This window comes from Pogona vitticeps, chromosome 4 (assembly GCF_051106095.1).
Source record: "Pogona vitticeps strain Pit_001003342236 chromosome 4, PviZW2.1, whole genome shotgun sequence".
In the NCBI taxonomy this organism is placed as follows: domain Eukaryota; kingdom Metazoa; phylum Chordata; class Lepidosauria; order Squamata; family Agamidae; genus Pogona; species Pogona vitticeps.
This window is the reverse complement of record NC_135786.1, coordinates 38,132,132-38,147,666: the sequence shown is the minus strand read 5'-3', so window position 1 is coordinate 38,147,666 and position 15,535 is coordinate 38,132,132. Positions and strand designations below refer to the sequence as shown.

The following is a 15,535-nucleotide window of genomic DNA, read 5'->3' as shown; positions in this document are numbered from 1 at the left end:
TGCAGCAGAAGCGCCCTGTCCAACCTTTCTGATTCCAGTAACAGAGCTTATCCTTCCCCCCCCCCTTTTTTTATTTTTTATTTTTTGGCGCGGGCAGCATGGCCCTATTGTGGTTCATCTTCAGCGCCTACGAGCGCTACGTTGCCATGCAGCCGCAAAGCAATCAGGAAATCCGGGTCGCAGACAAGAAAGAAGACTCCGGCCCTATGACTTCTCAAGCGCCCGTGCTCGCTCCGCCTCCGGGGCGGAGCGTCGTTCAGATGTCCCCGCCCGCCGGGCCGGCAGTTCCTCGACGCCCAGCACGCCCGGCGCCTGCCCGCCAGCCCACTCTTTTCGGTTCTCGTCCTGGAGAGGCGCGCGCGCCATGGCGGCTCGGGACGCGGCGTCGGCGTGCAGCGCGGCTTCCTTCCAGCTGCGGCACTTGCACCTGGAGCTGCGCGTGGACTTCGGGCCGGCCGGCTCCGGGCATCTGCAAGGCTCGGCGCGCCTGGAGCTGACCTGCCTGCAGGATCATGCCCGCGAGCTCGTGCTGGATTCGCACCCGAGCCTGGAGGTGGAGAGCGCCGGGCTGGCGCCGGTGCCGCCAGGGAACGGCTGCAGCCACGGAGAGGGCCGCGAAGCCGCCTCGTCGCTGCGCCCGCTCGCCTTCCAGAGCCGCCCCTTCGCCAGCTACGGCTCCGCGCTACACCTCACTCTGCCCGAGCCTCTTACGGCCGGAGACACGGTCGTGGTGGAGGTCGCCTATCGAGCCGGAGAAGGGCCCGGGGTGAGTGACGGAGGAGCGGGAGGACTCCCAGCTCTGCCTCTTCTTGGTTCTGGCCGCTTACGAGGTTCAAGTTTTGGACCGAAAGCCTTTCCCCCACGTACACAAATTCTTTTTGTGAATTATGCCCGCTGACTGGTGAGGGGAAGATACTCTACACATTCTCAGAAGGACTTTGCTCATTTTTTTTGGTTTCCCTTTGCCTCAGGAGGAATTTGTTCCAAAGCTGGAGCTGACACACCTCTGGAAGCCCTTTCTCAGTCTATGGCATATTTTTCTCTTACGTTCATGAGGATCCTTATCTCCTTTGCTGCTTCCAAGAGTTTCCCAGCCCTTGTTATCAGAGTGAGATTTGGAATGCCTTTAGTGGTTTGGCTAACAAAGGAACTCCAAACGACTATTTGCTTCTTTTCTCTTTTCTTTCACTCTGTGTCAAGGCTTGGAAAAGTTACTTCTACAGACTCTGGCATGCTGGCTGAGAGTTTTAGCTCACAAAAGTGACTTTTCCAAGTTCTGGATGCTCCTTGCCATGTCCTTTGCTGTGTATGCACATCTTCTCTTCATCAGGAGCTTTGGGAATTTCCTGTGAGAAAGCCTATTTTTTTGTTGTTAACCAGAAAGGGGAAAGGAAACACTGAGCTTCCTCCTTTTCCCACATGTCCCTCGATATTTCATTTTCAGTTGGCAGAGAGCAAAATGACACTGCGGGGCTGTTAGCTTCCCTGGCCAGTTCAGTTAAAATCTCCCAAATAAATTCTGGAAAGCCTTGAATTGCTTGCAGATCAGCAATCATTTGGACTCCTGCTGCCTCCTCCTCGTTTTTCAGAGAGATAGCCAATAGTCTATTTTGGCAACAGCAAAACCAAAATAAAAGCAAAAGTATTGGAGCATCTTTAAGACTAACAAATTTATTTCACTGTGGACTTCAGTGCTATGTTGAGAGTGGATTGTATCCAGGAAAACTCAAGCTGGAGTAACCTGGTTAGTCTCAAAGATGCAAAACTATTTTTCTTTCGTTTTTGCTACCGTCTTTTTCATGCTGTTCATGCAGGAAGAGCCCCTGAAATAAGGCCTTGAGTAAAAACTGAGTTTGAAATGACTTCATATTGAATTATACCATCAGTTCAGCTAGCACAGTTCTGTTTTCCAGAGGTGGACAACCTGATGGTCTCTAAATGTTTTGGACTACCAGTCCCACTGTCCCTGGCCATTAGTTATGCTAGCTGGCTGATGGGAGTTGTAGTCCAGAACACCTGGTAGACTGGCAGCAGTAGCTCTTCAAGGTTTTCTGCACAAGTAGAAATGTCTACTGTAGATATTTGCCTTCCAGCTTGTGTAAGGTGATGAGGATGTCACAAACTGGGATAGCAGTGAGAACAGTACTTGCATGCCTGCCCCTTCTTCCATTCACATGATCTTTCTTAAATGGGAGGCTAAAATCGGGGGGGGGGAGTTGATGTCTGGTCTGGTTCATCCTTTGGTCATTGCACCCATATTTTCTTTGGTAGCTTTTGGTCTACATGTCACAATATCTAGAAGAGCAGTACAAACCCTGGCGACTTTCCTGCCGGCTGGATTTATGCTGATAAAGTCTTCCTAGTTTTTTCCCAGTCTCTTTATCAAAAGTTATAGCTGCACTAAGCAGAATCTATCTGTAGGCAACATGGCAGAGGGGAGGACTTTTCCTTGGACTTTTTCCCTATAAGATATCTGACTTGGCATTACGCATTCTGTGCACACACTAAAACAGGTTTCATCATCCAGCCTGAAGTTTCAGAATCTGCAGTGCATTCTTTCTCTAATGGCAACAGGGTGCTTTGTGCTAGCTCAGTGGCTCCCAACCTTGGGTCCCCAGATGTTCTTGGACTAAAACTCCCAGAAGCTTTCACTACTTCCTGTGCTAGCCAGGATTTCTGGGAGTTGTAGTTCAAGAACATCTGGGGACTATCTGGGGTCCCAAGATTGGGAAGCACTGTGCTAGCTAAAAAATTGTGGGTGTGGGGGGGTATAGAACCATGCTTACTTCTTTGACTTGGGAGTTCTCTGGTCCCACCAGGTCATTTCCACTGATATTCCCAGCTTGTCTTTGCTATTAGGTGAATGGAGCTGCAAGCAAGGGCTTTCCTTTACTAAAGTGGCTGCTGTCCTTGTTATTGGTTAATGTTGGTACAAGCCAGAACAGAAGCATATGCCTGACAGCTTGATCCTTGCCTGCTCTTATAGATAACCTGTCTGAATTCTTGTCAAACAGCCCAGAAGGGAAAATCATTTCTTTACACCTCTGACTTTTCTGTGCTCAACAGGTATTTGTTCCCTGGTTTTCACATCCCAGCTGTCAAAAGCACATCTTGTGCATAGATCCAGGTAATGTGTCCTATTGCTCACAAAAGGCTATCTTTTGTCTTTTTTGTCAGGTGTGTTGGCTTACTCCTGAGCAGACAGCAGGGAAGCAGAAGCCCTATATGTACACTCAAGGCCAGGCTGTTCTGAATAGATCCTTCTTCCCTTGCTTTGACACCCCTGCAGTTAAAAGTCCATACTCAGCTATTATAAAGGTAAGGCACTTCCTCACTATCTGGGAGAAGAACAGATAATCACATATTTGGCGAGTTACACAGAGGGATAGAGGAAACGGAGCATCACTTTCAAATTTATTGGCTAGAATCCTGTCATTTCGTACCCATCATCATAAGACTGTCAGCATAAATCTCAGCCATGAATTTCCACTAGTTCACTTGGTGGTTGTATTTCTTGTTCCCCATGAAGGCATCCATAAGATTCTTGGAGGGTCTCCTGTCCCAACCGTGTCTTGTATGAAAATCCCTTCCTGAGTATTCAGCTGCAATTTGTGTTCTTAGAAAGGGGTCAGCAAATCTGACTCTCCAGATGTGTTTGGCTTACACTCCCATCAGTTCTAGCCAGCATTATCAATGACGAGGGAATATGGGGATTATAGTCCAAAGGCAGTTGCCTAGCCTTTCTATACTAGCATACAGCCTTGATTCAGAGACAGTGGGACACAAGTCAGTCCCTGTGTATAACAGTCACACACACACACATGTACCCCCTCACACACATATATTCTATTGAAGTTGTATATTTTATGTATATATAGAATATACAACTTCAATAGAATAGAATATAGAATAGGCCACAGTGTCAAAAACATGGGGGTCCACTGCACTGCACCACACTGGGTATCCTGCAATAGAATATACAACTTCAAGCAATACCTACAAAAGCGTAAAGGTCTGTGTGCAATACAGTGGTGCCCCGCATAGCGAGGTTAATCCGTTCCAGATTAACCTTCGCTATGGGGAAACAACGCTAAACGGAACGGAAAAGCATTCCAAATGGGCCCAAAACTCACCATTCTGCGATGTTTCCCCATCCAGCCACGGCCAGTTTGTGTGTTCCGGTGGCCATTTTGGGTGTTCCGGCGGCCATTTTGGGTGTTCCGGCAGCTATTTTGGGTGTTCCGGCAGCCATTTTGTGTGTTCCAGCGGCCATTTTGGAACCGCCGAACAGCTGTTCCCCCATCGCAATGCGAAGAAACATCGGTATGCGATCGCATTAGCGATCGCAAAATCCATGTCACTATGCGGATTCATCGTTAAACATTGCGCTCGTTATGCGAGGCACCACTGTATATCAAACCAAGAAACCATGACTTTGAATTGCAACTCCCATCATATCTCACACTAGGCCAAAATGGTTGGGGCTGAAAGTCCAATAGCATTTGCTTCCCCAGTCTTGAGAGAGAGAGAGAGAGAGGAAGCAAATGCTATTGGACTTTCAGTCCCAACCATTTTGGCCCAGGGTGAGACATGATGGGAGTTGCAATTAAAAGTCATGGTTTCTTGATTTGATGATATATTGCACACAGACCTTTACGCTTTTGTAGGTATTGCTTGAAGCTGTATATTCTATTGCAGGATACCCAGTGTGGTGTAGTGCAGTGATCCCCCATGTTTTTGACACTGCAGCCTGGTGGGGGGGGGACGGGGTCTGCGCATGGAGGCTGGGGCACCTTGCGTGGGTGCGTGGGCATTCATGCAAAGGGGCAGGGGTACTCATGGGTGATGCGTGCACTTGCACACATGTGCGAAGGGGCTGTGCGGGAGTAGTGCATGGGGGGAGTGTGTGAGGGGGTGGTAGATCTGTGTCCGTGGCCCAGTCCAGCCAAGGCCACAGACTGGCACCGGGCCGCAGACCGGGGGTTGGGGACCCCTGGTGTAGTGGATAGAGTGACAGATGAGGACTCAAGAGGCCTGGTTTCAGATGTCCACTTAGCCAGGGAAACTCAGTGGGGATATGGAACTGGTAAAGGCAGTATCTCACTTAACTTGAAAGCCCTATTAAGGTCACTATAAGTCTGTTCCAACTTAACAGCACATAACAATAACATTGCAACAGTAGGCCTTCTGGTGCTCTCCAAATGCTGTGGACTACAACTCCCATTATTCCTGATCACAAACTGTACTGTCTGGGGCTTACAGCAGTTGTAGTGTCTTGGCGATGCCAGGTGGCCTAGCTCCATTCTCTTGTATTGTAAAGTTGTTGGTTTTCTCTTCCTATCTTTTCTATTGTGGATGGAGGGGATCACTGAATGCAGAACGCAACAGGCATCTCTGTCTTTGTTATTAGGTCCCTGAAGGTTTCACAGCTGTGATGAGTGCAGTTACACGCGAGAAGCAGAAGGACAACACATTCTTTTTCAAGATGCCTCATCCCATCCCTTCTTACTTGGTTGCCCTGGTGGTTGGTGACATTGTTTCAGCTGAAGTGGGACCCAGGTAAGAGGCTGCACAGGAAGAAAGGTGAACCACTACATGACTTTGGCTTTTCTGAAAAATAAAAATTCCACTGTCAGTCCTTTGGTCTTCTTTCTGTCTGATGCCAGCAGTTTCTGAATAATTTTGATATACAGTGATGCCTCACTTAACGATTACCTCGTTAAATGACGAATCCGCTTGACGATGAGGTTTTTGCAATCGCAAAACAATGTTTTAATGGGCAAAATTTGCTTCCCAACTATCGGTTCCCTGCTTCAGGAACCAATTCTTCGCATTATGACTATCAAAACAGCTGATCATTGGGTTTTCAGAATGGCCGCCCGCTGTGCAAAATGGCTCCCTGCTGTGCTTTAGGATGGATTTTTTGCTGCATAGGCATCAGAAAATGGCCGCCCTATGGAGGATCTTTGCTGGACGCTGAGGTATTTCGCCCATTGGAACGCATTGAACTGGTTTTCAATGCATTTCAATGGGCTTTTTTATTTCGCTTGACGAGGATTTCACTCTGCAGCGATTTTGCTGGAACGGATTATCCTTGTCAAGCGAGGTACCACTGTATTTGTTCTGATTTTTAAAAACTTTATTCTTGTGTGAGCACAAAATCTTCAGCTAGCAGTATTATGTAAAAAGAAAATCTTTAAAGTGAAAGGACAGTTCCTTTCTTTTGTACGCACTACAGAATATATTCTTATCTGCAGGGCTTGAAATTTTTTAGAATGTCTCGCCAGTCAGTCAAAAACTTCAGCAGTCAGCATGACCGGACTATAGCCTTGCACTGAAGTGCCATTTATCGATGGCATTAGTAGGGTTAAACTGTGGTAGTGGAGGTCCGTTTATATTGACCATCATAAGGTCATCTAAGCTTTCAGTCTCTAAACACGATCTGAATTTATTTTTGATTAGATTTCATCTGGCGGAAATCCCATTCACCGCTAACTGTAGAAACTGGTAGAACAGAGGCAATTTTAGGGAGCTTCAGAAGAACAGGAAACCTACCCCCATGGTGGTTCATTGCCTTTCCCAGTAAATCCACTGATGACATACCTATTGCACATATTTTGAATTCATACCATTCATCTAGGGCTTTCTGAATTATGTCTTCTTTGCCCTTGTGTTGAAAAAATAAAACTGAAAGCAGAAGTGCCCAGCCTCTTAAGGAACCACAGTTCCCTCCCACTCCAGGATGTGTCCTCCTCTTTTGGTTGAAATTGGGAGCAGGGAATACATATCTCAGGGTTTTCTGATTCAATATTTTCAGCCAGTGAATAAGTGAATGCTCAGATACTAATGTTGCAGCTATAGCAGTCTTACTATATAACAAATATATGCAAACCAAAGTCAAGTAATGCAGTGTTGCTTATGTAGCAATTGATATATTTTTGCACCCTGTTTGAATATGGACTTATTTCATTTTTCCCTTGCCAGGAGTCATGTATGGGCTGAGCCCTGCCTGATAAAGGCTGCAAAGAAAGAATATGATGGTGTGATTGAAGAGTTTCTTGCTACTGGAGAGAAGCTTTTTGGGCCATATGTATGGGAAAGGTACTCTTCTTGCAGCAGTATTTGTTACTGTGACTATGAAACAGGATAGAATTGCCTGAAAACGAGGCGTGTGCGCACACAGCTTAGCCCCATGTGTGCAGTGGTGCTCCTTGTCTTTTCCCTTAAGCAAGTTTATCTATAGCTGGAGAAACCTGTAGCTCATAAGCAGATCAGGCCTTTTCAAGGCAGAAGGCTCCAGGTTCACTCCATGCTGTTTCAGGCAGAGCTTGGAAAGACCTCATCTGGAACAGGAGAGAGCCACCAACCAACCGTTACAGATGAGAGGTTGTTGAGTCGCGTCTGGGAGCATGGTGTGAGGGGATTCTTCCAGTGGAGGCTTCCATCCTCTTCACAAGCTTTTGCTTTCAACAGGTATGACGTTCTCTTTATGCCACCCTCTTTTCCTTTTGGAGGAATGGAGAACCCCTGCATCACCTTTGTGACACCATGCCTGCTGGCCGGTGATCGTTCCTTGGCGGATGTCATCATCCATGAGATCTCACACAGCTGGTTTGGCAACCTGGTCACCAATGCCCATTGGGGGGAATTCTGGCTCAACGAGGGCTTCACGATGTATGCGCAAAGGCGGATCTCGACGGTTCTGTATGGTAAGTTGCCCATCACTGTTGTCCAGACTGTTGCTTGAATGGCTAAAAGGATTCTGAAGGTTGAGGTCCAGTGAAGGTCCTTCCAAGCACTGGTCCAGCTGAATAGTTTATAGTGTGGCTTTGAATAACAGGACAGCAAAAAAGTATGGTAGAGATTGGTGCTGTCCAGTATTCTAGCACGTGCTTTCCACCCTCCATCTGTGGCCTCATCATTCAGGGGAATACATGAGATTGGGGAATTTCAAGTATCTCACCAGACTACAGCTCCCAGGATTCCATGGGAGTGTGTCATGACAGTTAAATTGGTATCAGAATGGTATAACTGTGTCATGTACGTAGATGCATTCAATGTCTATTATGCTCTTGTTCTCTTTTTCCCCCCAGTCACTCAGATAGTGTTATGTGACCACTCACAATGAGCTAACTTTATTAATCTGTTTGAGGGACTCCTTCCCACTTAATTTTGCTGACATACTTTTGGATTCCCCCAAACTTGCTGATGTCTCTCTTCTTGTATGTGGATGTTTTCGGTGGAAGACTATTGCAACTCAAAGCCTGAATGTTAGGGACGTAGACACTTTCCTGTGGAATTCATGAGTGGAAAATAGCTGTTAGAGAAGACTGTACCATGTCCTCCTGCAAACATTTGGTTTGACTTCCAACTTGAGGAATGGGAAGATGCACTGGCTAAGGGATAAATATATACATAGGCCAATGGAGAAGGCGGTTGCTTTTGCTTCCATTGTATTTCTAGTGGGATCGGCCTTAACTTCCAGATTCCTGTGATTCTTCTGCCCCATCAACTAATGTTGCCTTCCAAATGATTTTTCAGGCACTCTTGATCTCAAAAGACCAAAAAGACAAATTTATTTCTTTGTTTCTAGTGGTGATTAATTTTTACCCGCTCTTATGTGTGTTTCCTTAAACCAGGTGCTGCTTACACTTGCTTGGAGGCTGCTACAGGGAGGGCTTTGCTTCGGCAACACATGGACAACACTGGAGAAAATCATCCTCTCAACAAGCTCAGAGTGACAATAGAGCCAGGTTGGTATTGTTCTTGCACAATGTTCCCAGATGTGGTACCTTCCAGATATTTGGAGCTTCTATCCAGCTGGCATGTCAAGCAGATGAGATGTTAGGACAGAAATCTGGCATTGACCATCATGGAAAGGAGTGGTCTTGTGCTTATAGATCCAATTGCATTAGCATTTATGCAGTCATTTGTAGTTCAGAAAGATAAACTTAACAAGGAGAAAAGGATGAACAAAAGATCTGGTGGTCAGGCCTGTCCTTATCCTTTTTATTACCCCTACACTTGGAGGATCCTGTTTTGTGAGCATTAAGGATTCAGAGCAGTTTAGGTGATGTGGATCTAGTTGTTGCAGTTTAGACATGGAATCTGATGCAGTGGTAATGGTGTTTAGATCTAGAATTTCAGGCACAGTGCAAAATCCTTATGATGTTGGTCACTTAAGGAGACCAGCTTTAAGAAGGTCACACTAGAGAGACATAAGCATGCCACGTGTTAAAATGTTATGTTTTATTGTTTGCAGTGGGGTTTCTCTGGTTGTTAATCCAAGGGATTTGATTTGGTCTGCATTTTTCTCCCTGCCAGGTGTTGATCCTGAGGACACCTATAATGAAACCCCTTATGAAAAGGGCTACTGCTTTGTCTCCTATCTTGCCCACCTGGTGGGAGACCAAAGCAAATTTGACGGTTTCCTACAGGTACCGTATGTTTGGAATTTGTTTGTGCTCCATTCCAGTTTCTGATAAACTCTGTTCCCTCTGCTATTTGCTTGCGAGCTATTTTTCTTTGTATTCGCGAAGGCTTTCACAGTTGGGATCTAATGGTTGTTGTGGGTTTTTCGGGCTCTTTGGCCGTGTTCTGAAGGTTGTTCTTCCTAATGTTTCACCAGTCTCTGTGGCCGGCATCTTTAGATATTTTTCTTTGCATTGCATGCCTCATATGATTTTGGTCACCACACCTCAAAAAATATATGGTAGAATTGGAAGGGGGCAACTGGAAAAATAACAGATCTGGGGGAAATTCCCTGTTATTTATTTATTTAGTTAGTTAGTTTATACCCCGCCTATCTGGCCCACCGGACCACTCTAGGCGCCTTCCAAATATAAAATCAAATAATAAAACATAGACAAATACATAATAATCAAACAAGAACAGCAGTAAAAATAAAAAGGAAAAGTAAGAAAAAATCAAGAGAAAGAAATGTTAAGAAATGCTGCAACATTTGTGGCATTTTAGACCAGGAAAAAGGACAACCAATACCAGATATACGTTATGCATAGGATTAATAAAGAGTGTAGAGAGAGATTTTTTTCCCTTCTGTCAGTCATAATACAAGAACTTGGGATCATTCAGGGAAGTTGAATAGTAGAGATATTTAGAAGTTATAAGAAGAATTTCTCACCAGATTGTTAACGGCCCTGAATGCTTAAGATGCAGAATCTGCCACAAGAAGAAGTAGCAATGGCCACCCACATGGAAAAAAGAGATTAGACTAATGTATGCAATCTAAAGCCAGAAACTGACATTCACTGTGACTGAAAGAGGGAAATTCTTAACTAATGAAAGTGCCTGATTGCAGGCTTCTTTCATCTCTGAGATTATGTAAATTAGCTTCCTTTGTTTGATTATTAGTCTTCAGGACATAAGCACAGGATATCTTTGTAGCCTTTTTCTTCTTCCCACAAACACCAGAAGACGGCCTCAGGCAATTTTCTGCCACATTTATGTGCTTTCTAATTACTCTGACTATCAAAGGCTGCTTATCATGATAGCTATATATCACCTCCTGTCTTATAAGCAATATGCCTCTGAATACCAGTTGGCATGTTTTAGTGATGAGCTTTGTTTTCATGGTTACATGGTTACTAGTCCCAGAGTCTTCCAGAAATAGCACTTTTTGCTGATGGGGGGCTAAGGGTGTGTGTGTGTGTGTGTGTGTGTGTGTTTGATGTGTTGTTCTAGGAGCCTCTTTAAATCACACACATAGATGGAGGCAAGGTGCATTCCTGGCCTGGCAGTAAAAGTTGCATTTGTCAAACTGGGCAGTCCCAACCAAGGCTGATTCTGCATTGCTGTTAGTATCATATTGGGCACTGTTTGAGAATGAAATGCAAAGTCGGGAAATAAAAAATCTTATCACAAGGAGAAGCTGCAGTAATCCCTCTTATGCTGCTGTACTTCTCAAGGAGGAGGTGCAGGCATCGCCTGTAGATGTAGTGCTTAAGGGATTATTCCAGAATACCTGTGATAAGGAAGCATTTGACAAATATGGGGAATGGGGACTTTTTCAGCAAACTAATTAAATTTTGTTCAGCCAGAAAACAGAGGGCATTGCCATTTCAAGCCCCAAAGGATTTGTTACTGACAAAAGCCATATGTCCATTTGTATGCAGAGAATGATAATCTAGTAGCTAAAATCTGGAGTGCGGCATCTCTGTCACCCATCAAACAAATCCACATTAGGGCAGGAATGGTAGTGGCTTACCCATCCTCCCAGTCAGATCTTGTTTTTAGAGTTAGAAGAGGTGGATATAGATTAAACACAAGCTTCATATACTCTGAGGTGGGCAGGTTTCATGCATTATTGCTTTTGAAGAGTTGAAATAACAGAAGGCAACACCGTAACTCAAGCCATTTTTTCTCCATGGCAGGCTTATGTGAACCAATTCAAATTTCAGAGTATCACGGCTGATAATGCTCTGGAGTTCTACTTGGACTATTTCCCAGCCCTGAAGAAGCAAGGCGTGGCAAGTATTCCAGGTCAGCAGAACGACACCTTTGTGAATTTCCTCCATAGTTTTAGGGCCCAGTGTGTAACTTCTATGTAAACCTTACAGCTGCGAGCGAACCAGTTAACAGAATTCTCTCAGGTTCTTTTAAGTCATCAAGAAGTCCAACTTGGAACAGAGTGAAAACATTTATCCTTTACATCCTTTGCAATCCCTGTAATTGGGCAGGGTGGGGAAGCTAGTTCGCTAAGTGCAATCATTATATAAGCATCATTCTAAATAGCATAAAGCCTGGAGCATTTTTTTTTATGCCAGTCAAGATGATGTGAAGTCATATTTGAGACTGCAATATATGGCACCATAGAATGCAGCCTGGGACATGTCTTGCGTCTTTTTTCTCACTTCACTGAAAATGATGGCACTGGGCTGTCAAGCTGTGCTCCGAAAGGGACTGCAGAATTAATGCCTGTGAAATGTGATGCCAATTGTGCATTAGAACTCTTGGTTGTTTATTATGGTGACGGTTTCTGTAATTGCCCCCCTTTTTGCTTTTGTGGTAGGTTTTGAGTTTGATCGGTGGCTGAACACGCCTGGTTGGCCTCCCTACCTTCCTGACCTTTCACCTGGAGAGGAACTGATGAAGCCAGCTGAGAATCTGGCAGAGCTCTGGGCATCCCCTGACCACAATATGGAAGCAATCAGAGCAGTAGATATCTCTGCTTGGAAAACCTTCCAGCTGGTCTATTTCTTGGATAAGATCTTGCAGAAATCCCCTTTGCCAGATGGTAAGAGCCTTCCTCTGCTATGCCGAAGGACTGGTCACAGCAGTGTCAAGAAGGGTTACAGATGATGGCCTAGTGGGATGCAAACCGAGGGCTCCAGAGTGTGGTTACCTGGCCTTTGGGAATAGAGACCGGTGGGGGTGTGTGTGATGTTTTTATGCATACAGACTTTCATGCTTACTAGGGGTGGAAGCTTTGTAGTCATGCATCACTTATGCCTGTGATTAAAAAAAAATGGAAGAGCATCTACATTAAAGCAAGCAAACAAAATCTTGGATCATCTGAAAAGGCTGATGCTGTAAGTGAATAGAGGGGACAGCGGTCCAAAGGCAGTGTGAGAGGCAGCAAAATCTCAGAGGAGTAATGTGACCATTCTGTGGAGAAATAATGGGAAAGGCATGTTATTTGCTATGAAAATTTCCCTTTTGTAGTAGGAAACAGACCTTAATTTGTATCATTTAATATTAAGGACGTGTGGAGGAGATGAGTGCCTTGTATCCAAGAATCTCCAAGGCAGAAAATGCAGAGCTACGTCTTCGTTGGTGCCAGATTGTGCTCAAGAACAATCATGAGGCTGAGTTTGGCAAAGTGAAAGAATTCCTTCGCAGCCAGGTTTGTGACTGAATTTGACTATTGAGGTTGAGGGCCCCCAAACCTGCAAATCTAGTAGCTTTCTCCCACTCTAATGTAGACTGATGCTGTGTTGGAATGTGGAGTGAGGGGGCCAAAGTAATAAAAGATAAGAAAATTCTTGGTAGCTCAGAGCAATCAGTGATCTAGCTAGTCTAGCATTTTGTATCCACAGTGGCCAGCTGTTTGCTGATAGAAAGCCCAGAAGCAGAGCATGAGTGCAACAGCATCCTCCCATTCATGTCACTCAGCAGTTTGCACCAAGAGGTCTAAAGGCTCCAGTGCTGGAAGTAAAAGTAATATGCAATCATCTTGAGCCAATAAAAGCCCCAACCTTCATGAATTTCTCCAGTTTCTCTTTAAAGCCAACCAAGTTGTTGTAGTAGGGTTCAGACCCGTTCTGACTTTCTCCTGGCTACCCCATCTCCCAAAACAGATGAGGAATTACATGGTACACATGTCCTCTCCAGAAACTACTGTGAGGCAGCATGCTCCATAAATGTGCATGCTTTCATCCATAAACAGATGAGTGTGTGTGTGCACGCACTCACACACACATACACACAGATTGTGTATGCAGATTCATAGGGATGGAATAGAAGGATCACTGGGAATTGCCTTCCTCCCAGCAGCTATGTTAAAGGTTACTATGCTTTGGGGCTGTTCAGATGCTTTTTAAGAAAGAGGGTACGCAAAAAGAGTAATCCTCATACCACCTGTTGCTGAATAGAATTGGGGGACCTGCAGGCTATAGAAGGTCTATGAACTCCCAGAAATCTTGGCCAGCACAGCTAGTAGTGAAGGCTTCTGGGAGTTTTAGTCTCAGAACAGCTGAGGACCCAAGGTTGGGAACCATTGCTGTAGAAAAACAGGGTGTGCAGGGATGACTTTCTGTATGCACCTTGTCTAGTGGCAACTGTTCCACACCAGGGAAGACTCTAAAGGTCAAATGCAGGTGACAAACTGTGTGTTTCCCATCTCTGCCCTACATCTAAGACAGTTCTAGTGGCTTCAGAAGCAAGAAGCTGACCTAAGTTAAACTATCTTCCTCCTACCACTAAAACTGGCCTTTTATAGCTGGAAATAAAGATCACTGAGTATCTGGCTGAGATATCCTACCAGAGGTTTGAAGAGGGAATTTCCTAGCTTCGTCTAAAGAAAGATGTGAAATGCTTATAGGATTGGGAGTGAGTTTTTCCCCTCTTTATTTTAGGGAAAGCAGAAGTACACTCTGCCCATCTACCGGGCCATGGTGAATGGTTCAGAGACTGCTCAGGCGCTGGCCAATGAGACCTTTTCTTCTACTGCTCCACAACTCCATGTGAATGTCCAGAACTATGTCAAAAAGATCTTGGGGCTAAAAACTGAAGGAAGCTAAGAAGGAAACCAGAAAATCACAGTACTCTGTTGTTTGAGCTTCAGAAAATGACTGTTTGCAGGGGGTGGGGGCGGCAAAGGGTGAGTTTGTTATAAAACCCTATTTCTGGGGTTCAACTTGCTGGACATTTCTGGGAATCCCCAGAAAGTGTGTTTTCTTTTTGGATATCCTGCTGATATAAAGTATTTCTTTAAAAAGCAACAAAAATTGTAAATGTTAAATACAACATTATATACACAAAATTTATATGTGTGAGTTTTAAAAACGTGAAAGTTATTCTACTAGTAACATTTTTGTTTTTAATAAAAAGTTGCTAGTTGTTTTTTTTAAAAAATGCTGTCTTTTAATCTGTCATTTTGATATTTAGGTAATTTGTAAGTAACATGCTAGCAGGTATGCTCTCAAACGACTCATAGGAACCCTTAGGTGTTCTGAGTATAAATACTTGTAAGACATCTTTGGGACGTACTTGGCTAAAGTGAAACCTACTTAGTTTTGGTTCAGTTATTTCCATTTGCATACCGATTTACCAATTTACTGAACAAGAAATAAGGTGCACACATTGGTTATTTTGGAGAACAACATATCTGATGGGAGAGATTCATAAACACAGGCACTAAGCAGAAAACACAGTTGATTAAGAGTTGGGAAATATTTACTGAAAGAAGCAAACTAGCAAGGCTGAGAAGGTTCTGAAATCTGGACCGCTCTTGTACTGCTGGGGAGGGAAGGATTCTGATGCCTGGGGGTGGCAGAGATAGGAGATAATCAGCTTAGGGTGCAGAGGTGATGAGGATGCTGGTACCAACTCTCAGCTTTTTAAAGCCAGGTCTTCAGAACATGGGTCTCAATCCAACTGCAAGTGCTAATTACAACTGAGCCAATGATGCACCAGCATTGCCTCATCTTTGAAATGAAACCAGGGAAACAGCATAGACAAGGTTCTTAAGGGTGTGTCTCCCACAGACACATCATGTTGTAATACTGAAAATGACATTGTAGGAAGTCAGTAACATGAGCAAGTGCAGAAGAAAGTCCTGGGGCCTGAAATAGTATTAAAAATGCTTAACATAAATGTGATCATTTCAACTGGAGAGGAGTAGGTCACCAAAGAGATTATTATTAAGCTAAACCAAGGAATAATGAGCCTAATATGAAGCTGAGCTCTTAGGAACAGCAATAAACAAAGGAACCAGAAGAGAAAAAGCCACTAAGAAGACCATCTAAAGAGTAGTTGGGAAGAGGGAGAATAAGAAACCACAACACTGTGCCCCAAA

At 44.5% G+C, this 15,535-nt stretch overlaps 1 protein-coding gene across 1 annotated transcript; it reads left to right on the top strand.

The window, feature by feature from the left end:
* The first annotated feature begins 277 nt into the window (after positions 1-277).
* Positions 278-14,592, top strand: RNPEP (arginyl aminopeptidase). The gene is made up of 11 exons (XM_020782372.3): positions 278-766; positions 3,178-3,318; positions 5,411-5,559; positions 6,985-7,101; positions 7,474-7,709; positions 8,640-8,753; positions 9,325-9,437; positions 11,391-11,499; positions 12,029-12,253; positions 12,720-12,862; positions 14,094-14,592. The coding sequence occupies exons 1-11, from the start codon at positions 365-367 to the stop codon at positions 14,256-14,258; spliced, it is 1,914 nt and encodes a 637-aa protein (XP_020638031.3). The 5' UTR covers positions 278-364; the 3' UTR covers positions 14,259-14,592.
* Positions 14,593-15,535: the final 943 nt, after the last annotated feature.